Source organism: Oncorhynchus kisutch, linkage group LG21 (genome assembly GCF_002021735.2).
Source record: "Oncorhynchus kisutch isolate 150728-3 linkage group LG21, Okis_V2, whole genome shotgun sequence".
NCBI classification, from domain to species: domain Eukaryota; kingdom Metazoa; phylum Chordata; class Actinopteri; order Salmoniformes; family Salmonidae; genus Oncorhynchus; species Oncorhynchus kisutch.
In genome coordinates this window covers 2,514,322-2,537,912 of record NC_034194.2, presented here as the reverse complement: position 1 = coordinate 2,537,912, position 23,591 = coordinate 2,514,322, and the positions used below count along the sequence as shown (strand labels likewise).

Below are 23,591 nucleotides of genomic sequence, written 5' to 3'. Positions count from 1 at the left end.
AATGATCCCGCTAACGGGATGGGTACATCAAGAGGTTTTAAAGCGGAAGTGAGTAACACAGGCTGTGTGCTATGATATGAGGCCAACTGTCAACTGGAACAAATTACAACCAAAATAACTGTAGCTTCAAATGTTACTTTTAGAGCAGCACAACGCAGCTCAAAGAGTTATTTAACAAATTGTATCCACTCGTTTGATCAAACCGAGTCCTCCCACACATTAAAGGCTAAATTAAAACCACAACATCAAAAGAGGGTTTGATTGCACCTGTATTTAGAATCAAAATATGTTTTATCCCCAGTTAATAAATTCTCTTATGACCTGTTGTCCAAAAAAAAAGAAAGCAATTTCTGAACATATTTACTACATAAATAAAATTAGACGAGATACTTTACATATTTTCGGGATACGAAAAGTGAAACAGAACAATATTATTTTCTCAATTGAAACACATGAAGAAGCACCAGAAGTTTAAAGTGATACACATTGATGTCATGCCTTAAAGGAATACTGCGAGATTCTGTCTATGAATTACCCAGAGTCAGATGAACTTTGAATTTTTATGCCTCTGCGTGCAGTAAGAAGGAAGTTAGAGGTAGTTTCTCGAGCCAATGCTAACTAGCGTAATGACTGGAAGTCTACAGGTACAGTAGCATACACTAGCATACACCTAGGGGTAAGCAGAAAAACTGCTTCATTGCCAGAATCTCACAGTATCCTTTTAGAACTTCTCCTAACAGGGGAAATTGGGCAAATAATATATAATCCTTCAAAAGGGGTACACAGATAATGCAAACTTTGAAACTAAAGCAACCCTGCCACCAAACATTGTACTTAGAAAAATTGAGATGAAATAAAAATCATTTTATTCGACACAATTAATAAATATGGAAAAACATTGGCATTTAATTTTAAAAAATACAATTTTGAAGTTTTTCTGAGAAAGTTCAGCAATACTAAATCAGTTGAGGTCAAGGGGGTAAATGCAATTGAATTGCATATTGTCTACTACCATGAGAAAATGTGAGAGTAGACCTACTTACTGGTGCATGACTATGTTGGGCCTAAAACATGGGTTTATCTTTAACCAAGCTGAAAACTTGAATAGTCATTCTGCAGCATCTCAGTTCAATGCAGGGGGGGGGGATTCAATTGTCTAGAGGGCAATATTTGGAATGAAACGTCATAATTACGTCAGTTTCTGGTTGTAAACTGGTTTGTCGACGTCAGATAACAAGATGACAAGTTACGATGTCTTTTTAATGATGTCATATTTTGGTTACAATTTCAGTAGGTAACCAAATTACAACCAGGTCAAGACATAGTTTTCTGGTCGGTAAAAAGGCATTGAAAGAATGACCTTTTATTATCAGTATACAACTTGACTAAGGCATAACAAAAGCTGCCTGCCTGACATCATTGCAACCAGCTTTGCTTGCTTGGTCTGGGCTCTCAAGGGCACAGTGAAGTGTTACAGAGTAGACCGGTGTTATGGGGAATATCCTATGTCAGGTGCAAAAAATAAACAAAAAGAAAAGACCGAACTGTATGAGGAGGATTCAGTTCATAAGTCCCACATACACACTCCATCATTGAGACACTAGGATGGATCTGTCCGTTATGTATGGTCAGCTCCCATTGGTGATGATCACTGATGTGCCCTTGTGTCCTTGCATCTGGTCGGCCTGCATCCTCATGTGGGGCACCATGTCGTACTGAGCCCCTCCGCAGCCCAGCCCCGAGTAGTTCCTCAGGCTCTCTGCATCATACAGGTGCACCTGGGAGTAGCCGGTCAGGGCGTAGGCAGCATGCCTGTCCAGGGGCTGCATCTCCTGGGCCTGGTAAGGCAGTGGGCTCCCCTGCTGCCCTAGAGGGTGGTGGTGGGGTGAGACGTCGGTCTGACCCTGCAGGTAGTCTTTTGAGACAGACAGGCCTGACCTGGGGATCCCATCGGTAATCGGGCTGCTGAGGCGCGACAGAGACGCAGGACTGGCTGTGTTGTTGTCGATGTTGCCGTGGGAATCCAAAACCTTGCCGCCATCATCGCGGGGATAGAGGCGCTCGGAGGTGAGGGTGAGGTTGATGCCGTTGGCGACCCCCGGCCCGCGGCACACCACGCCAGGCATGGCGGCCTGAGGGAGGGGCAGGGTAGAGGGGGTGAAGGAGCAGGGGCTGTTGTTGGAGGGGCCCCCCACTGTGCCCAGGGCATCCAGTGGCCCCTTGCGCAGCTGCAAACGGCTCTCCTCCTCCTTAATCATGTGCTGCGTGGCATGGATCAGAGTCTCCATCTTGCTGGGCTCCTGAGGACTCGCTCGGAAATGGTCACTGCCAGTGCCATCGCGGCAACGCTCGCCCGAGTCACTGGTGGAGCCTCCGCCCCCTTCTGGTGAGCTGACCACGCTCTCTTCGTCCCAGTGACCCCTTCCTGTTAGACAAAGTGGCAACGTTTATAAATCCAAGGTTCTCAAAATGTATGTAATAATAATACCATCATTTAATCAACAAAACTCTTAGAGCCATCCCAAACTCAAATGTACATATTGTTATGATTTTCACAGTACAGTGGATTTATTGCATATTTATGTAATACTCATGTGAGGTAGTGCCTATGACTGCAATTAACCCATAACAGTCTAATCCCTGCCTAAGCTATATGGAATTATTTTAAGACGGAGGATCATTTAGCTATTTGATTTAGAATGTTAAGACCCCTTGATGTATCCCAAAAAAATCTAAATAAATTATTTGATGAAATGGGCCTTACTGCTATTAGCCCATAAAAACACATTGAATAACAGATTCACTACATGAAACAACAGATAGTCCCACCAAAAAATCTAAAGGTAGGTTTTTCTGAGAGATTTAAGAAAGAAATGTACATGTATTTAACCCCTTATTTTTGGCACTCCACTGGTACCGGGGGACCTTCAGATGAGTCTCGTGACGAGTCGTCCTAGAGCAAAACAACCCACATGTACATGTTCGTGAGAGTCTCACCTTTCCAAAATGTGTCATATTAGTGTGTAGCCCAAACTGCTCGGACGCTACAGACAGAAGTTGGCAGATCGGCTGTACCGACTTCAGACGAGTCCCAAGACGCATGTGGGGGTCGTAGTTCAAAATGGAGAACACCTTTGTGTTTGTGAGGGTTTGTAAGGCCAAACCGTTCGGATGCTGCAGACGATTTTGTGAGCAGACGGATTTTCAGGATGTCTCAGGGTCTGACTCTGGCTCTGTCACCTTTCACCGCAGATGCGGAAGTGCGACATCGGGCAGATGCGGTGGATTGAGACACATCCAATGCAGATATCTCCATCTTAAACTGATAGATTTTATTATGCTAATTCGTTTTCCACTGGGGGCGCAGAAATCGACTCTAGAGGTTTTTAATACAAACTTAAAATAGGACTGGAATGTAGGACTACATTTTGTCATATTCATTCATCCACATGACCTAGCTGGCAACTGTTTCAACTATTGTTTGCACAGTAAGCGTGAAATTATATTTGATAATGTGCATACAACTGAACATGTCATGTAAATCCCTAATAGACAGTACATTCCTGGCAGCAGCATCTTTGGGAGTTGTCTCTCAGTTTGAGGACATGAAAGCTGAAATAAGTTTTCTTGAACAGTGGGAAATTATTGCCAACAGACGGTAACAATCGGCATACTGGTGAGAAACAGTGTAAACAACTTCCCATGGTCCATAATGCCCTTGGCCTATTCAATAAAGGAGCTACCAGGGAAAAGTGACGTTTGATGATTTTCTAACCAGATGGCTGTGACCCTAACGCCTCACCATGGACCACGCTGTGGTAGGAAGTGAGGTCGTAGCCCTCGCCATTCTCCAAAGACGACTTGGGCAGGGAGAGGACGGAGCGTGTTGCGTCCCACCAGGCCTCCCGTCCAGATTGAGGAGCAGCGCCCAGGAAGTAACGGCCAGCCTGGCAGTGGGCACCGCTGTCGCAGGCAGTGGCAGGATGGTGGGAGTGGGTGTGGCTGTGCGTGAGGTCCTCCTCGGAGAGAGCAAGGCCATAGCAGAGGGAGCCGGAGTCCGGGTAGAGTCTGTAGGCACAGGCCCCGCCCTCCGCTCCCTCACCTTGGTCCAGCAGCTGAGGGGAGGCAGATTCTGTCAGAGGGCTGCCTCCCCATTGGCTGTCCTGGTCGGACTCGGAACGCTCGGGGTGAAAGGCTGAAAACTGGAGAAAAGTTGAACATGTTTGGAAACTAGAACTTGGAATGTACAAGGTTTAAACTACGTTTTAAAGTAGTAGATGGTGGTGTTACACCCTCTCCATCTTCTGTGATGTTTACCTTAAAGACACATTATACTGATTATTGATGAAGAATGTTGCACGCTAGTCATGTATTCTGGTCTGTCAAGTCACAAAGTCTGCCTTGTTTCTGGTGCATGTATTTCAGGATACTAGTTCGTTACAACAGCTTGCCTAGAACAAGTGTCAAATATGTATCACGTCATTGTAAAGAGGCACCGTCTTGCTTTATGTCGGCTCTTGTACCTGAACCGGGCTTAAGAGAGTTTGTGGCTAAGGGCGAAATAATCAGACCTGTTCTAATCGTATCACTGTGTACACCACACCGGTACCAAGTGTCTTACCTGCTGTGGGTAGGGAGACACTCTGATTTTGGCCTTGGTGTGTGTCATACGGGACTTGGTCCCCTTCCTCTCCTCTGTACGACTCGGAGGGCTGCTGTAGTGGAACGCTGGCTTGCTAGGGGTCATCTGGTCCAAGGACAGCTGCATTCCCTTATACTCAGTATCTCTACACACACAGACACAGATGAGAGCGAGCACATTAGCAAAAAAAGATGGAACTCTGGCGCAATAGTAATCCAGAATACAATTCAATGGATCTCTCAACCAGCATTTTGCTCAATAGACCTTCATCACGGTTTCACAGAGGTGTGACTTGCACATGTAGTGAGCACATTTAAAACATGTTATTTCACAGAATTGTGGCAATACAGTATATAAAATGATGTACAATAAGTAATTTCTCCAATATATATATATATATATATACACACACCATTGTCTCTGCCAATATTTGCTATTGATAGTGAGAGAGACATAATTCACTAACACCTTCTTTGGAGTTTTGATTCATTTATTAATGGGATGACAGTTAGAAATGAGTAGGTTATATAAGATAAACTAGGTTGAGAGATTAACCCTCCTTTTTTGAGAAACACAACCAACACCCGAAGCAAAATTAATAATGAAGGGAGAGGACAGAGCGTGTTGCGTCCCACCAGGCCTCCCGTCCAGATTGGGGAGCAGCGCCCAGGAAGCACAAACATTGCCATAACACACGCACTTCCACTCACACACAAATTACAACCATTCCCATTATGTCAACACCATGCCTGTTGTGAATCTACTCCCTCAGTCTCATCTTACATTCTCTTGAGGTGAAAATGTACCCCGACACACACACAACCCCCTCCCAGATTGAATAACACAACATTGACTATTCTTTTGTCACCTGTATGTACATATCATATAATGCATCTACCACCTTAGCATTCTAACCCCAGTCCTGGGAATGAACTCTATTAGACTTCAACGTCATGAAGCGGTTCCTGTGTCAAACGCTCCGCAAACATGGCCCTATTCTTAACTTATCACATCAGCAGTATGTAATACCAGCACGTGGCATTTTAAACCCCTGTTCCCTGTCTCTGACCCCACTCAACCAGTTGCTGTAGTATGTTTCTTAATATGACCCGCTCTTTATGTGTGTGGCACCTTGCAATGGGAAAGGCAATATTTGGATAGTCAGTGTTTTGTGAGACATAGGGGGCATCCCAAATTGCACACTATTCCCTACATAGTACACTGCGTTTGACCAGAGCCCTATGGGACATGGTCAAAAGTAGTGCACTATAGAGAATAGGGTGTTAATTGAAACACAAACATGGTTATTGCTTTTGCAGGTACAGTAGCAGTGACTGGTTCTCCATCCTATGTGTCCTCTCGGTGACCTATGCTAGAGCCAATAGTGCTGATATAGGCTTTTGTACAAACTCAGCTGTGTTAGCTGAATTCCACATGGGGGTCAAAGTCAGACCACCTCCCATCTGAAATAAGCCACTGGCTCTCCATCCCCGAATCATGATTTATTAATGGAATGATGTGAACTGATGGAATAAAATGCTGTAGGTTAAGGTGATGAAATGGCTTTGCTGGTCTAGTATGCATTGTAAAATTCAGCAGTATTTCATGTTTATTTACTGTATGTTGGTGTATCTCACAGGGTAGAATTCAATCAAACCAGTGCTGAGGGGGAAAAAGTGTTCCATCTGCCACAAAAACACATAAATCTGTATTACCTTTAGACCATTTTTAGAGGGAGAACCCAAGTGTAACTCAGTGTTTCATCCTGAATACAAGCTAAACGTGTTTCATCCTGAATAATAGGACCATGCCCCAGGACTACCTGACATGATGACTCCTTGCTGTCCCCAGTCCACCTGGCCGTGCTGCTGCTCCAGTTTCAACTGTTCTGCCTTATTATTATACGACCATGCCTGTCATTTATGAACATTTGAACATCTTGGCCATGTTCTGTTATAATCTCCACCCGGCACAGCCAGAAGAGGACTGGCCACCCCTCATAGCCTGGTTCCTCTCTAGGTTTCTTCCTAGGTTTTCGCCTTTCTAGGGAGTTTTTCCTAGCCACCGTGCTTCTACACCTGCATTGCTTGCTGTTTGGGGTTTAAGGCTGGGTTTCTGTACAGCACTTTGAGATATCAGCTGATGTACGAAGGGCTATATAAATAAATTTGATTTGATTTGATTTACAAGCTAAACGTGTTTCATCCTGAATACAAGCTAAACGTGTTTCATCCTGAATACAAGCTAAACGTGTTTCATCCTGAATACAAGCTAAACGTGTTTCATCCTGAATACAAGCTAAACGTGTTTCATCCTGAATACAAGCTAAACGTGTTTCATCCTGAATACAAGCTAAACGTGTTTCATCCTGAATACAAGCTAAACATGCAGTATGAATACACTAGAGAAGCCTCACTCCTTATTGAGTTGTATTTCTGAGTGTGTTGGGGTTTGCGGTAAATACATAACAATAGTAAATACACAAGAGCTGAAATGCAGACGGCTTAAATGAATACACACACACAGAGAGATTAAAGAGCTAGGTCTGGATCATCCAAACCTAACAATGAAAACCCAACACAGGCAGCATGTATGAGATGGCTATCGATTTCCGGTTTACTGTCATATAGATTTTCTTTCCTTAGACACCAGGTCAATAATGAAAGTAGGTATTTTCCCCGAATGTTTATCTTACTGGTCTCAAAGGTCTTATCGCACCCGAAAAAACATGTTCTGTGTAAAGTAGGGTGTAGCAATAGAGGTGGCCATAAAGGGAACAAACTGAGAATGTGAGAGGTACACACAGCCCTACCCACTATCAGTCTAGCTGGGGTCATGAACTAAGTTTGTTGGTATTTCACTGATCTCGTTCCCAGACACTTGTCTGGTGGACCAATGTGTCAAACTTGGCCTTCATTAGCCAATACAAAAAGGTCGGGAGAACCTCCCCTCGCATAGGCATTGGCTAATTTGGCTTAATCTACCAAACAATCATCTCCCACAACACCTTCCCCCTACCCCTCCCTGTACGCTAGCACACCACAAGCACAGAGCCACGCCTCGGTGTAAATCGCAAAAAAGGAATGATGACAAATCACAGAAGGCTGCTAAGGGGAAGACGGCTCATAATAATGGCCGGAATGGAGTCAATGTAAAGGTATCAACCACATGGAAACCACGTGTTTGATGAGTTCGATACCATTCCAGATTTTCCGTTCCAGACATTGTTATGCCTGTGTGACAAATACTTTATTTAGTAATATAATTCTATGGTGACTCCCACTACGGCCAGCTTTGAATAGTTATATGCACTGTGAGCAATAGCCTGGGGACGAGGTCAGTATTTCACTAATATCACAGGCCACGAGAAGGTCATGTTTTGTATGTGGAGATAGTTATGTTTATTCATTCAATTATTTGTTGCTTCTGCTCTGACAATGCCATTCTAATTGCCCCGAGGGGTTTCATAAACACAAATCAAATTCAATTGAATTAATAATAATAATGATGATGATGATGATGATGATAGATTTATATATTTAGTCCTCCACAACTTCAGATGTTGATGAAGTAGAGAAAGGGAGTAGCTTGAATCGATTTGAATGGAACTGAATTGAACAGAATGAGACTCACGTAAGAACGTAGTTGACGCTGACGATGCAGTGGGGTCTGGAGGAGCGGCTGTTGTGGACAATGGTGGCGTAGCTTTGCACCCACACCCAGCCTCCCTGTTTGGCTAGGAAACGGTAGTACTTAGTGGTCACCTGGCCCTTCACCAGCACTGTGAGGATCAAAGGAGAGGAGATGGAAGGGGTGGGAGTTGGGGAGAAGATATTTTAGTTTTGATTGTTTTGACCTATAATGGGTCATTCTAAATGAATGATTGACAACTGAGCGCGGCAGGGGGCCGTTCCATCACTTGCTGTCCCCATGGTGTGTTATAGAGACCACATGCTGTGTGCCAACGAGCGGTGGCTGTTGTCCTCGATTCCACATGTCGAACCGTTGGAAAATGTATTGATAATGATGGCCGATATTCTGGTCTGAGGCACTCAGTTGCACTCTGCTGACTATCATTCTGGTGTGTGTTCTAAAGGGGCTGAATCCTAACTTTGAATCAATACCCTTTAAGTCAGAGTACCACATGTGGTGTGGATCTCAAGTTATGATTTCCTCTGGAGTGTTGAAAGGCACAGCTAGCTAATACTGTATGTGTGTTAGAGGTCAAGGTCTGGTGTATTTTATAGGTGTGTCCTTCAGAAATGTATTTCAATGTGTGGGATAAAGTTAAGGAAAAGAGCCAAAAGTCCAGTAGAAGGTAGTCTGACGAGGCAGGGCCCAACCGACTGTAACTAACTCACACAGGTGGTGGGCACAACGCAGGTGGAAGGTGTCACAGCTGTGGACGTGGTGGTACAGGGTCTTCTCAATGAGGTCCTGGGGCTCGTAACCAGTCAGCTCTGCCACCCTAGGGAGAGGAGGAGGGAGGGAAGGAGGGAGGAAGGGGTGAGAAGGCAAATGTTTTTGTCCTCTCTTTCAGCCATGGACTTTCATGTATTGAAGTTCACGCTGTTCTCCCTCCATGTATCATTATATGCTCAGAGTTCTATTGGATCCAAATTTGTTTTCATGCTGAGAAGGAACAGAACGTTCTGTAAAGTGGACCCCAGTGGCTTGAGGTCCAGGATTCCACTTTAAAACAATAAGACATTACACTTTTTAGATGCAGTAAGCCATTATAACTCCATAAATAATGGAATATATTGTAGCATTTCATGTTTGTGAATTCAATACTGTTTTGTTCCATTAAGTTGGGGACTTAATAGTCATTTAACAACTGTCACAGAGCACTAGTGGAAAAAACATCAAAAAACGATTTTAGCTGGTTTATGTCATGGCTGGCTCATCAAAACACCTGCTGTAGGACTATGTAATTCAGTTATTCTCCTCCATATCCTATCCTTCAACCCATGCTTTATTTGTATGTTTTCCTGTAGACCTACCTCGAGTCGAGGAAGATTAGCTTCATGTCGAGGCTGGCTCTGAACATGAACATGTTGCTGTGCAGCTTGATCTCTGTCACGGCGCTGGGAGGCAAAGAGTGTCCCACTGCCACCAGGCCCACGTTCTGGTAGCAGCCGTCGAAAGACAACATGTCCAGGCTGTACTGACGGATCTTTAGGTAACCGCTGCAGTGGATCACCTGGGGGGGGGGGGGGGGGGTTTGTTGCTATTTTGTCCAGTCTTTTTATGTCATTTTTTTTACACTCACTGTAAATGTTTAAACATTTCCATAAATTATACTTACACCTATCTTTACGCTTAATTAAGTTATAATTAATTTGTCATTTATTAAATCAATAGAATGTGTATACAACATTGATAGTACTTGCAAGCAGCATACTTCCATTGCAAATCATCTACCTTATATCCACCACTGGTGAGGCCGGCGTTTCTCTTTGCCAGCACACATTTCATCCTCAAGAAGAAAGAGCGCTCCATCTCATATTCTGGAAGAGGAGACTGAAAATATCAGTCTATTATCCAATGTACAAACATGTATTCTATATGGGGTTTTATTCTCTCCAAGTTGGGTCTATATTTATATAGCCTACCTTGGGCGAAATGTGAGTGGTACGGCTGATGTGGGGTGAGAACGGCAGTCATTTCGTCGTGGTCGGCGGGGTGGACATATTCGTAAATACTGTTCCCGGTCAGCTCTACCTGTTAAGAATTACCTCGGTAATTAAACAGTATTAATCACTCAACCATTCAAACATAATTCCATAATATCGAACATGAAAAACATTTGTAATATGGATATCACGAGCTCTTAATCCTTATGCATAGCAAATAAAAAAGACTCCACTCACTCGACCAAATAAAACTTGAAAAACCAAAAACAACTAATTAGGCTAAGATTAATAGGCTATGACCAGGTGCTGACCTGAGAGAGTCCCAAATGGACTGATGCGGTCTCAGATATGTACATGATCTTTCCGTCTGGCGCCACTACAAAGATGAAGCCGTCCAATGTCTGGAGAAAAAAATGCATAAATTAATGCGTAGATCAGAGAAATATGAGGCCTATTCAAGAGCACTCAATGCATTACAGTCAGATTCGTGAGATCAAATATCAAACTAAATGTAAGAGAACATGACTAGGTAGACATATAGGCTACATTTTGAGAATCATTATTTTTTGTAATATCATATTTGACAGTAATTTAGAAAATATAAATTAGTAAGCTTTCTAAATTACCTGGAGGATGTGGGATCCAACCTATCAAATCAAATGCAACATGTCTACATACATCTTAAGAATGATTATTTTCATTACTAGTAGGCTATTTAAACCATCATATTTTGCAGTGAATGTTCTATTAAATTGGTAGACTAAGCTTCCTAAATTACCTGGAGAAGATGGGATCCCATCTCACGTCCGACATTGTCCAAAGTTCTCGTTCGACTCGTGTGACCCCAAGCTTCACCCAAACCTGAAACAAAGCGCCAGTATGTCGATCAGCTCCTTTTCGCAAACCATATAGTCGTGCAATAATACACGTAACGCATGTGACAATGTTTCTTTATGCTGGTTTTTATTACGCCAGTTCTCTCTGTCGGCCTACGCCTATATATTTTAATAATAATAATAATAATAATACATACAGCTATGTGTGTCAGCATTTTTTTTTAAAGTACGATGAACAAAATGCTGCAGAAAGTTGATACAAATTAAGTGAACATCAAAACTTTAAATGCATGAAACATATGACTTCCTCAACGGAACCAACAAAACACGATAATGCAAATAAATACAAGGGGATCTTCTCGCAACGCCATGCCAGATAGAAAATGCTAATCGTACAAAAACAATCAGTGTCTGAGTAAAGACTCGAATAACCCCACCACCATTTCACATTTCAATATTGTCCAAACGATCCCTTCGCGTTTACACAGCTCAACAACAATACACAAATTATTTGGTCAACATTTGAAATAGCTTTTGCACAGCTCATCTCCTTATTTGTTTAGAAGTCAAATTAACCCAGGTGCCGTGGAAAACATATTTTACATTCTGCACGCATGCAAAGTAGCCTCCCTCTGAAAACAACATGCAGCGTTGGTTTGCAATGAGCTTGACGCAGTGATTTAGACCTATAATAAATGGACAAGGAGAGTATAGCCTATTTTATATATTTGTTTCCTTTTTCTTTTACGCAAGGCCTACAGGATATTTGATATTTTCGCAATTAGGCCATACTATTCTTTTAGCAAAAACGTATATTTTTTGTTTGTCAATTTACTGTTAATTTTAGCTCCACAACATGACCAGTCGAAAGTAGGCCTGCTTTATAGACACATTATTTAAAAAATGTTGACATGAATGTAAGGATTATTTAAGATATTGATATGTTGTTGTGCATGCATGTCTGTCCCTTCGTTGCTTGCGTCATATTCAAATTGCTAGCCGCTGCAATCATGGGTGAGAGGCTGTTTTTCTCGCAATTCAACTCAGCTACTATATCACACAGGGCTCACAATATGTACAGGTTACTAATTTGTCTGATGTATTCGAGAAGCGAAACCGCGGACTCAATGAGCATTAAGGCTAGCCTACATGTCTTACAAATAGGCCTAATAGGCAAAGAATAGATGCACCTGGCGTTTTGAAGTGCTACTTAACCGACGTCAAGTGCCCTGAACCATAGAATAGTCGATGTGAGCAGAGAAACTTCCCACTGGGCACAGACGTCAATTCATTGAAATTACTTGGAAACAACCAGTGTGTGCCCGGTGGGTTAACATCTCACATCTCTGCTCTAGGGATATGTTTCAGATGATTACGAGGTTTCAGACAGGCTGAGCTGTTCCCCAGTTTCAATAACCCATTACAGGTAGGCCTACACAAATAGTATTCTGTTGACTATTAGGCCTAACATTAGTTTGGGAGGACAACGGTTTAGGGCTTTCTCTGTTTTTAGACACATTTTTGACTATTTTAATTGGGCACATTTTCTTTTTTTCATAAAGAACGTCTAGTGTTTAGGCCCCTGAACACGGCAGTTAACCCACTGTTCCTAGGCCATCATTGTAAATAAGAATTTGTTCTTAACTGACTTTTTAAATAAAGGTTAAATAAAAAATAAATACAAAATATACCAAAACATTAATCAAATTCAATACAAGCCAAATCAAAATGTTTATTTAGCCAATTAATGTCAATAATAGTCCAAAATAATTCATCCTGTGCCTATATTGGCTACTTTTCAGCTATGGGTTCTACAAGCAATTGATAACTTATGTCAACTGCTGAAGAAATAGTTAGGCATATTTCCGTAATAATGATTTTCTAAAGGATAGGTACACTGTAAAAAAAAAATGTAATTGCCCTAGTAAATTAATATGTAGTGAATAGAAACATACTGTATAAATTGAATACAGTAGAATACTGTAAACAACATTGTATTTTGGGAAAAATTCATACTACATAAAACACTGTAGCAGGTCACTTACTGTACTTATAATATTCTAAATATAACTCCACACTAAAAGCACAGGGCAACAAAATCAAAAGCAAGTGAGAAAACGTTTGAGCAAATAATTATTACAAATATATACCAATATTCTTAGATAATTGGTACCTGTTTGTGGCCATGCTGTTTTATATTATAGAATAAAATATACAATCAGGCACATCATACAAATAAATCATTTTCCATCATAAAAGGTAAAACAAGCACCCAAAAAATAGGAGCTACTTGTAAAACGCGGGCCCCTTGTGGAAATTAGGCGAATTGCAACATAATTTTGTCTGAGTTCGAACAACTTTCTCCCTCCCCTCCCACACCCCTGTCAATATATTAAATACCAGTAATGTTACTGTCAATTAAATACTATAACTTTTGGTACTGTAAAATTGTAAGCTACTGTCAAACAACAGTTAAACATTTTTTTTACAGTAAGATAATTTGGTACCATAAAAAGACTACAGTATTATTATTGGTACCATACAGTCTTAGAAATTATTTGTATCATATTTCCCAGCATGCTCTACTGCAGGTAGATTTGTTTAAATAGTTTATTTTTTATCTGTGTTTTTGCATGTACATTGATTCATTGATTAAATGCATTCTACACAAAGTTAAATTAAATAAAAATCTAAACTAATCCAATTAGTTAGTTAGATTTTTTTTTGCATCCGTTATTGAAATGGTTGTTCCAGTTTAAATGGTTAAGATAGTCTACTCCCAATGTCCCGAACTGTGACAGTCAATCTCAATGCAAATTGCGGGTGAATGAAAATTCCAGTGGTTGGATATCCTAACTCTGGCTGGATTCCAACAGGAATTACACATTACTTTGCAACCCAGCACAATGTGACTTGCAGGTAGGGTTGCAAAATTCTTGTAACCTTCCCAAAATTCCCATATTTTCCAGAAACCCCAGTTGGAAGTGTCTTGGAAACAGTAAGGAATAAGCAGGAAATCCAGAATCGTTCGACCAGGATTTTTGGAAAATCTGGGAATTTTGGGAAAGAGTGGAATTTTGCAACACTACTTGCAAGCCTAATGTGGCCTGTAAACCATGAGTTTCAGGCAGCTGTATTAGGATAAAACTAGACATCAAAATAAGTTATTATGAGATATATAATGTATTGTCAAAAATAGTTTAATTGTCATGATAACATTCGCCTAGGAACTCACTTGGTGAAAGCCACAGGACTGAAAATGATGGAACCATGTCTCTGTCACTAACAGCCATGGATGGTAGGTGACTGTACAATTCTCCCAAAAGGCAAGGCACACTGGGAAATATGCAAAGAAGGCTTCACGGTAAGAGTATTTGTTACCATAAAACAACTTGATAAGCGTTATTGACACTGCAAGTCAATTAATGCAACAGTAAACCATAAAAAAACAATATACTGTTGCTTTTTACAGTAACTTACATGTAACTGGTCACCAGTAAGTTACTGTAAAATCAACGGGAAATGTTTTACAATGTAGGCTCATTTATAATCACAAATGGTAATCAAATATAATGTTTGCTATTTCAAATACAGGTACAGTAGGTAGAGTCCGATATGATGTAGAATAACTTGATTGATTATAATGTGCACAATTACTTGGTCACAATAAAAATGTATTGTAGATGATTCTGATTAGCAATAATCAGAGAGTTCTAATAAATAATGGCTGATAGCTTATAGGCTTATGAAAAACACAATAGTGCAAAGTTACAAATAGCCCAGAGAAAGCATTCCAAATAATGGTGTTGGTTTTTGTATCAGTAGGCCTTTGTCATACAATTAATTAGCATAGGCCTATTATAATTTTGTAATCATCAGTCCTCATTAGTCACTGTGTATCATCACATCTAGGTAGCCTACCTCGTGGTTTCTTGCAACTTGCACCGGCAATTGTGTACGTAAAGTGAAAACAATTCAATGTGTCTGTTCCGTTTAGGTGACCTGCGATAACACTGTCAGAACATGATATGGCAGATGCTACAGGCCTATAAGCTATTTTCATTTTTTTTAACTTTTTTTTTCAGATTCTTGCAATGTCATTCCTTGCATTTGTCATGAGCTTACCTAAACACAACACTGGGAACCTTTATGGTTTAGATAAAGTGAAGACCTAGATAACCAATAGATGTGTAGCAAATACACAATGACACATATTATTCACCATGCAGCCAGTCACAGGAATGTCATGAACCCCAGACATCTTAGGGGGAGCAAATTATGTGAGGATTGCTGGGGGGGATTTTAAGCATTTTTAAGCATTTTTTCAAACATCTGAAAGAGCTTTTTCCTGCAGCCTGGAGCCATAATTATTATGCTTAATTCTATGTCAAAAATGTGTTTATTTTTCTGCATATCTAAGCATACCACTTGAGCTGTCTGTATCCTCCTGAATGGTTGTGCTCTTTCTTTAAGAAACGAAATATGCCCTCTGCATCCCTGCTTAAATGGTGAGTCTTATTCAGCAGCCTACATTTAGTAATTGCTTATTTTCTAAAGTCTACCAACCTTGCCAGCAGGCATGCCAGTTAAGATAGTTAGACAAGCTAGTTACTATAACTTGATTGATAGTAGGGGTATGCCCAGTACTTGAACAAAACTAGTATGTAACTATATGGAGAATTTTCCAAATAGGATTATGACATGACACAATCATTTTTTGTAATTATTTGTGATCTGAAATACTAATCTCTCTTTCACTCAAACAAAGTGAAGAGCCATGTTCTCTAAACAACTTTTGGCTAGTTCTTCTGTCTGTTTATACAATGGGTGTGTCTAATCCTGAATGCTGATTGATTAAAACCACATTCCTGCCGGTGTCTATGCCACAAGTTACCACTGGCTAAATATATGACATTAAAAAGCCTACTCTGTTCTATCTGACTGTGCAATCCACTGTTTAATCAGCCCAGCCAGGCAATTAATAGACTTGATCTCCACTATAAAAAGCATCTAGACATTATCTCAAATCGAGCATCATTAGCTCATTGTTTTTGCATGAATCCAAATAAATGTCACTAGAAAACAGCTTAAACAAATGCAAATACAGCTACTTTGTAGTTATTATGGCTGCACTGTTTGACCCGACTATGTTAGCCGTAGTTGGATAGCTAGCAAGTAAGGGGTTGCCAGCCAGTAAGTCAGTAGACATTTAAAACCAACTACTGGGTGGTGTCTAAAGACACAGAACTAATGTCTCTGCCAACAGAACTGATAGAACGAACAACCAGCCTGCTTGGGTAACAACCCTAGATTCGTGTCAGGACGACATCCTTGTGGAAGGATGAAATAGTGTCAAGAAATTCCTGAAAATAACATTCTTAACCCCTGTGTGGTGTTTGGGTCTGTGGGACACATTTTCAAAGGTTACTAGAAGAAAAATGATACAATGAAACAAAAAATTCAACCTGAGACTCATTGGCCTTGGCTCATTTTCTGTGAAGAACTTGTAAAAGAACACATTTTCATTGAGTGCACCATGTGCTCTCTCCTACACATTTATATTACATATGTGGTGTTTGGGTCCACTGTACCCGAGGGTAATAAAAGTGAGGGAAAGTGTGTGTTTTTCTCTGAAAACAAGTAGAAATGAAATAAAAAGGTTTCCTGTGTGCCTTCACTCTGTCTTCCTCCTCCCTGGGCCTGCTGTTTGAACATAGCACATAGTCTGTCTCCCTCTTTTCATGCACTCTTTACCTTTTGCAGTGTGTGAAACTACACAATGTCTTGCGGGAACCTGCACAATGTTATGTTACATTATTTTGGTATATTGTAAAAACATATTTTTTAAGTGCTGTATTTTCCCACACTCTACCCCAGCCAGGTGCAAATTTGTTGAGGGACACAACAAATAAATATCTTTGCATGTGTGGTTCCTTACCACAATCAATCAGTATGGCAAAAATAATCTCTGCTCAGAAGGCCTTAGAAATATTTTTTTGCAGAGAAAAAAGCTAGTGTGGAAGATGAAGAATTTTCAGAATAGGAGGGTCCTGTGTCTGTCAATTCATAGTCTGACAGTGTGATGGAAGAATATGATGAGATTGACACTCAGCCAGCCCCAGGACCAGCCAGTCAACAACCAGCTCATCAGCAGCCTGCAGGAGGAGACATATGGATGTAAAAAAAAAAAAGAAGACATTTAATGGTCTTCTTGCCCAAGGAATGAGCCACCCCGCATGAATGCCAACGTGATAAGGATGCAACCAAGGCCGACGCAGATGGCTGTCACTCATATGGAGGACATAAAGTCTTCTTTTGAACTGTTCATCCCAGACACCATCCAGAAAATCATTCTGGACTGCACTAATTTGGAGGGAAGGTGTGTTTTTGCAGAGAGATGGACCAAACTCATTTACTTGGATACTTCAGGGTTCTTATCCTTGCTGGTGTTCTCGGATCCAATGGGGAATCCACATAATCCCTGTGGGATGCAGAAACTGGCAGGGAACTTTTCCGTGCAACAAGTTCTCTGGAAAACTTCCACATTATTTCCAAGATTATCCGCTTCAATAACCGAGACACCAGACCATCTCTGCGGCAGAGAGACAAGCTAACTGCAATCAGGTCAGTGCAGAGAGACAAGCTAACTGCAATCAGGTCTGTATGGGACAAGAGGGTGGACTGCCTTTCCTTGTTTAACAACCCTGGACCCAACACTACTGTTGATGAGCAGCTTATGCCATTTAGGGGCAGCTGCCCCTTCAGGCAGTACATGCCGTATAAACCTGCAAAATATGGAATCAAGATCTGGGCTGCCTGTGATGCTGCTTCATCATATGCGTGGAACTTGCAAGTGTAGATGGAGGAGCCCCTGAGAAGAACCAAGGGATGCAGGTTTTCCTGGAAGTGACACAGGGACTCCGTGGCCACAACATCACATGCAATAACTGTTTTACTTTGCACAAGCTGGGACAGGAGCTCATCAAGAGGAAGCTGACGATGGTATGAACAGTATGAAAAAACAAGCCAGAGCTCCCTCCTCCGCTGTTGAAAACACGGAACAGGCCTTTCAATTCCTCTAGGTTTGTGTTCACAGCCGACACGTCCCTAGTGTCCTACGTGCCAAGAAAGGCAAAAATATGGTACTCTTGAGTACGCTGCATAGGGATGGGAGAATTTGTGGCTCAGGAACATGAAAAAAACTGAAATCATAATGGATTACAATGCCACAAAAGGAGGGGTGGACTATTTAGATAAGCTGGTGACTGGCTACAGCTGCAAAAGAAGAACCGTACGCTGGCCACTTGTGATATACTTCAACATCTTGGACATCTCAGTGTAAAATGCGTTTGCCATCTGGATGGCGTTAAACCCAGATTGGAACAGAGGGAAGTTCCAGAAGAGACGGCTCTTTCTCGTGGAGCCGGGCAAGGCTTTGTTAAGACCTCATCCAGAGGAGATGGCTCTTTCTCGTGGAGCTGGGCAAGGCTTTGTTAAGACCTCATCCAGAGGAGGCAACATATCCTAAGTACTCCAGCTTCTGCAGCCTTCGTGAGGATGATTCAGGAGGATTCTGTGAACCAACAACTCCAATACCGGAAGTAAGTGTGAATGATATTGTTGCATGTGTGTGTGTGTCTAACTCTCCTACCTTGGCGTGCTGTAATTGTATATGTGAGTGAGATATTAGTAAAATTCCTGAACTAAGTGTTTTCATCACTATATAATTGCAGCCGGTAGCAACAAGAAGAAGCACTGCGATGTGTGTGAACACAAGAAGGACAGGAAGACACAGTATACATGCATCAAGTGCAAGAAATACATTTGCAACACACACACAGTAAAACTCTGTCCCTCATGTGGTGTATAGACCGGCCTTATTTTGTGTTCAACGGGGTTCATTTCTCATTTCCATAAAATACTGTATGTACACTTTTTTCAGTTCAAAGCAATAAACATCAATATTGATGAAAACCTTGTGTCATTTATATTTCTTCAAGATAAGCATGATTTATTTTACCCATGTCTTGATTATAATTGATTTTTGTTGTTTTTATCGAAAAAAAAATGTGTTGATAAATGTGATCTAGCAGAGGTAAAGGGCAAATATTAACCATGTATGCTGTCTATATTGCTTCTAACTGATGTAAGTCAACATTTAAGTATTAAGTATTTTGTACGTTAATTGTTATTATTATAGTTTTAAAAACCCAATAATGTTGTGGGTCCATCAGACCTGCGAACATTGAGAGAATAACAAAAACATGAACACCACACAAGGGTTCATGAAAATATGTAAATGATTATTTGAATATGTTGGCTCCTCTCGACTTCTTCTCCGGCCAAACAACAGCAATGCCAACATATCCTCCGTAAAACACCTGAACGGGCGGGGTTGAGCCTGCTGCAATGATTGGATTACAACAAGCCGCTCTCTCTCAGCCCTCATTTCCCCAGACAGACATACGCCGCTCTGTTGTACTCACTCAGTCAGTCACTCCTCTCAGGACACAAGTCTCCCCTTCTCCAAACATTGTGTATGAATCAGAATCCATTGCTAGTCATTGTTGTTCAATCTAGTTATTTTCTGTCGATTTTGCTGAGGCCATAGGGTTTATTATGACTTTCTACTTGCCGTTGTTTAATAGTCCTACTTTTTCTGTCTGTATAATTATTCCATTGCTGACTTTATGTCTGTCGTTATGTCGTTCTTGCTATTATTATTTATTTTCACCCAGGCATGTTTACCAAGCAACAGACCATTATAAAATAAAATGACTAATGTAGATCATATATTTTGATTGTGGAAATGTTGTAGCATAAGTAGGCCTATCAGGAGATAAAATAAATGCTGCCAGTAGTAGCCAGCCATGCATTAGGCTTTTAATTGGCCCGTGTCGTTGACAATTGACTAGGATGCAGTAAGTCAAACGTGCAACCTTTGAACAATCTTTGTGAATGAGTGAAGGAACATAATGCCCTCCAAGATGCATCTCTGAGTGCTTGCAGGAGTAATGTGCACTTTAGGCTTTACCAGCATTTAAAGTGCACTTCCGGGTTTTGATCATGGAGTAAATCTGACTATGAGTAGGCTATCATGTGTGATAAAAACAGATATGAGTATGACTGAATAGAAGTATGAAGAGATCACACCCCAGAGGCCTAGACATTTTTTATCTGGAAAAATCGAAAGCGACCTGAGTGGATCAATTAGGTCTTCTCCCGCTGTTTCGCGCCTCAGGTGATCAGATGCCAGTGGCACGCAGGGCGTTTTATAATTGATGCGGCCGTCATTGTCAGTCACAGCATAGCAGCCTGTTGAGATCGAGGGAAGATGGTGGCTAATCGCCTTCGACGCATTTCGATCCCCTGACCCCCAAAATGGCCTAAATGTAGGCACGCCGAGGCGTGGATCTGCGACGAACATCCGCATGCACGCACACGCACGCATGAAATTACACTAGCCTACTGTAGCAACATGGTAGCCTATTGTAGCAATAACTGGTAGATGAAAAAAACATATCAAATGGCTAATAAGATAAAACAACAACATCAGCAATGACTGCAACAGAAAGACAGCAGCTGCTAGGTGTCATAGCAATATACACATAATAATATATAAATAGAATAAATATAATTACACAATATAGCGTATTAACAGCTGTTATAGGATATAACGTAGCATAATAAACCTATGCACAATAATCATAATATACAATTACAATAGACTACCTAATCAGTAGGAAAATGCAGGTGAATAAATAAAAAACGAACAAAAAAACAGATAAGAGATGGGCCCACATAAAATACAAATAAGTATAGTCTACAGATAAATGGCAAATGGCATAGCCTATATAAGAGAAGACTGTATTGTTAAAGCTTAAAATATACTTACCCTGAGGGAAGACAATTCTCATCTTCAGATAACTTGTTGTCAGTCTTATTATAGACGCTTTGTCCAGCTGAGACGTGATAGCCGAGGGTAAAGGCAACATTTTGGCCAGTTCATAGAATTCGCTGTTCTCCTTTTCCCGTCTAGTCCTTGCGGCAGTTTTGGATTTCTCCTTCATTGTGTGTTCTCTCTCTCTGCCCCTCCTTTTGTTAAATGTTAGGCTATCATTCCTTTACTGTCATGTCGGTCCATCAAACCCAGAATATAGAACAATTTCCGTTTCGTCTACTTGTCATGATTTTGGCTTTTCAACTAACACCCTTAAAACGCGCGCTGTGGCCACGGTCAAGTGAAATGAGAGCAGCACTTCCAATGCACTTCATACGGTTCCCGAATTCCTACACCGAAACATGCGCCGAATGGATAAGTTGATATCCCGTGTTCTTCTCGTGTAAATTAAGAATTTCTTGAAAGCACACGACATAAATTCTCCCTCAGAATGGCAAGGGGCCTGTCCACGGTGTAAACTGATACTGGCATTTCTCCATGCACTGAAAAACACAGGGCATAGCACAAGCCATAATATCATTAAAGGCTTACCAATATATTTTTGATCAACAAAATGCATTGTCATCCCAAAACGCCTACTTTCAAACTATGGAAACATTTAGGCTATTTTCTAAAATAAATCAAATGGATTATCCATGTGACAATAGTATTGCTTTATTACAATGTGGCTGTTTGAGCATATAGTTTAATAATAATAATACTAATAGCCTAATAATAACAATAATAGATAACAAATTATACATTATATATTGCAACAAATTATATGTAATAATACATCATAAACAAACGAATGATAATTCTACTATAGAATATGGAAATATTTTAGCCTATTTTGTCGATGTTTTTTTCTACTTACCTCATCGAATAAAAAGATCCTCTAACTTTCACTACTCTCGCGCTGCCCGCAGGGGATTTCACCTGTCCTGAAGCGAGTTCACCTGTCCTGAAGCGAGTTCACCACTCGAGACAGTTAGTTTAGTCTCAGTTCCTCGCGGAATTCCACGCATACACTTCTCTAAATTAGGGACGCAAGACGAGTGGAATTCGTGTCCAGACTTCGTCTCCAAACTATCTCAATCTCGCTCTCGAGCTGCTCAGGACCAGCCCACTGCCACTCGCGCTCTTATTGGCCAGCAAGTATCGAGACCGACTTTCTCATTGGACAGGCTTGATAGAAATACACGGGAACCCGTAGTGAAAGTGGGTTTTTGGGTGAAAATTTCACGTCTGACACAGATTTAGCCGAACCTGGAGGAAACCGTGGCCGGACCTGACTGTTTTGTCTGGCGAGCTGTATTCACTCATCATACATCTAAACACAATTGGCTATCCATGGGAGAATGAGTCTACGCTAACTGTGGTGTGTTTTACATAGCTAAACCACACAGAATCATTCTGAACTTCACCAATGCACATATGCTTGGTAGACTTAAAAAAAAAAATATATATTTTATTTCTATGTTGTTGAGTGGACTGCTTAGTTCGAAATCTGGTTGTATTTACTCCAATATAACAGTTACTCTCCCTCCTTTTGTCACATATTGAGTGTCCTTTTTATAGGCAGCTGTGCCATACCAAATTACTTTAATACAATTGATCAATAATAAGCCCATAGCCAAGACATTACAGAATATATATTTTCTGAATTGATTTGTCTCTGAATTGATTTGTCTGCCCCTCACATTTTTGGTTGTACCTTTTATTATAGGCGTAGTAGCCTGTGCATGGAGTGATATAGCGCCAATCGTTCTTGGCTGTTTTACCTTAAGTAATAACCTATTTTTTTACACAAATCCAAGAGTATTAATTTACCGGAATTGAATCATATGGCCATTAATTAATGTTTTTTATTAGACAAATGTTTATTTCAAAATCTGTTTGTTTTATGCTACTGGCATTTTAAACGTTGTGTAGGACTACATGTTATTGGAAAAAGTACGAACATGTACGCACTCATACTGTAAAAACATATTCATTCGTTAATCCACGACTGGATATCAGCGATATGTAGTCTTAATCTAATAACAGAAAATATTGATTTGTCAACGCATAGATTATTTTACTCCGGATCTCAAAGCTTGAATGTGTTTACTTATTGCAAAGCGAGCTGTATAATTATATTATGCAATCGGTGTCTCCGTCATGAAATACAGCCCCCGGGCTGCTGCTACAACACTGTCAGTATACGTCCACATATGCAGTATTACAAGCAATAATATGACTGTTATACGTGGTTGTCGCTACTTTAAGAGGAACGCACTAACTGGGCGGCAGGTAGCCTTGTGGTTGAGAGCGTTGGGCCAGAAGCCCCATGCCGATTAGGTGTGCCATTGCGCAGTGGATTTAACCCTGGTAGCTCTGGCTAACAGCATCTGCTAAATGACTAGTATGTAACTGTAAAAGTCGCTCTGCTAAATTACTAACATGTAAAGTCGAATTAGTATTTTTTTTTAGTAGCATCATTGAAACAACAAATCTCACAAACATTAGAAGCTAAATTAATTGAAACAAACAAG

The 23,591-nt window shown here is 40.8% G+C and overlaps 1 protein-coding gene across 7 annotated transcripts; it reads right to left on the bottom strand.

The window, feature by feature from the left end:
* Positions 1 to 254: 254 nt before the first annotated feature.
* Positions 255 to 21,534, bottom strand: LOC109876294 (single-minded homolog 1-A). 7 transcript variants are annotated; one of them, XM_031800965.1, is made up of 12 exons: positions 12,305 to 12,420; positions 11,057 to 11,139; positions 10,905 to 10,925; positions 10,590 to 10,679; positions 10,258 to 10,366; positions 10,067 to 10,152; positions 9,646 to 9,845; positions 9,004 to 9,110; positions 8,276 to 8,423; positions 4,622 to 4,787; positions 3,803 to 4,202; positions 255 to 2,425 (listed from the first exon to the last, which is right to left on the bottom strand). In XM_031800965.1, exons 2-12 carry the CDS (start codon positions 11,075 to 11,077, stop codon positions 1,629 to 1,631), a joined length of 2,145 nt encoding a protein of 714 aa, XP_031656825.1. In that variant the 5' UTR covers positions 11,078 to 11,139; positions 12,305 to 12,420; the 3' UTR covers positions 255 to 1,628. The 7 variants fall into 7 exon arrangements, with proteins under 7 accessions (XP_031656825.1, XP_031656823.1, XP_031656829.1 ...); XM_031800963.1 differs by lacking the exon at positions 12,305 to 12,420 and adding an exon at positions 11,718 to 12,071; XM_031800969.1 differs by lacking the exons at positions 10,905 to 10,925; positions 12,305 to 12,420 and adding an exon at positions 21,010 to 21,534.
* Between the last annotated feature and the right edge of the window lie 2,057 nt (positions 21,535 to 23,591).

Excerpts from the sequence above, each read along its gene's own strand:
- LOC109876294 (XM_031800969.1), bottom strand. The coding sequence starts at position 21,184 with ATGAAGGAGAAATCCAAAACTGCCGCAAGGACTAGACGGGAAAAGGAG. Across the intron at positions 10,680-11,056 it reads TGGGATCCCATCTTCTCCAG|ACATTGGACGGCTTCATCTT; the intron begins GTAATTTAGGAA and ends TTTTTTCTCCAG. Across the intron at positions 10,153-10,257 it reads CCACTCACATTTCGCCCAAG|AATATGAGATGGAGCGCTCT; the intron begins GTAGGCTATATA and ends CTCCTCTTCCAG.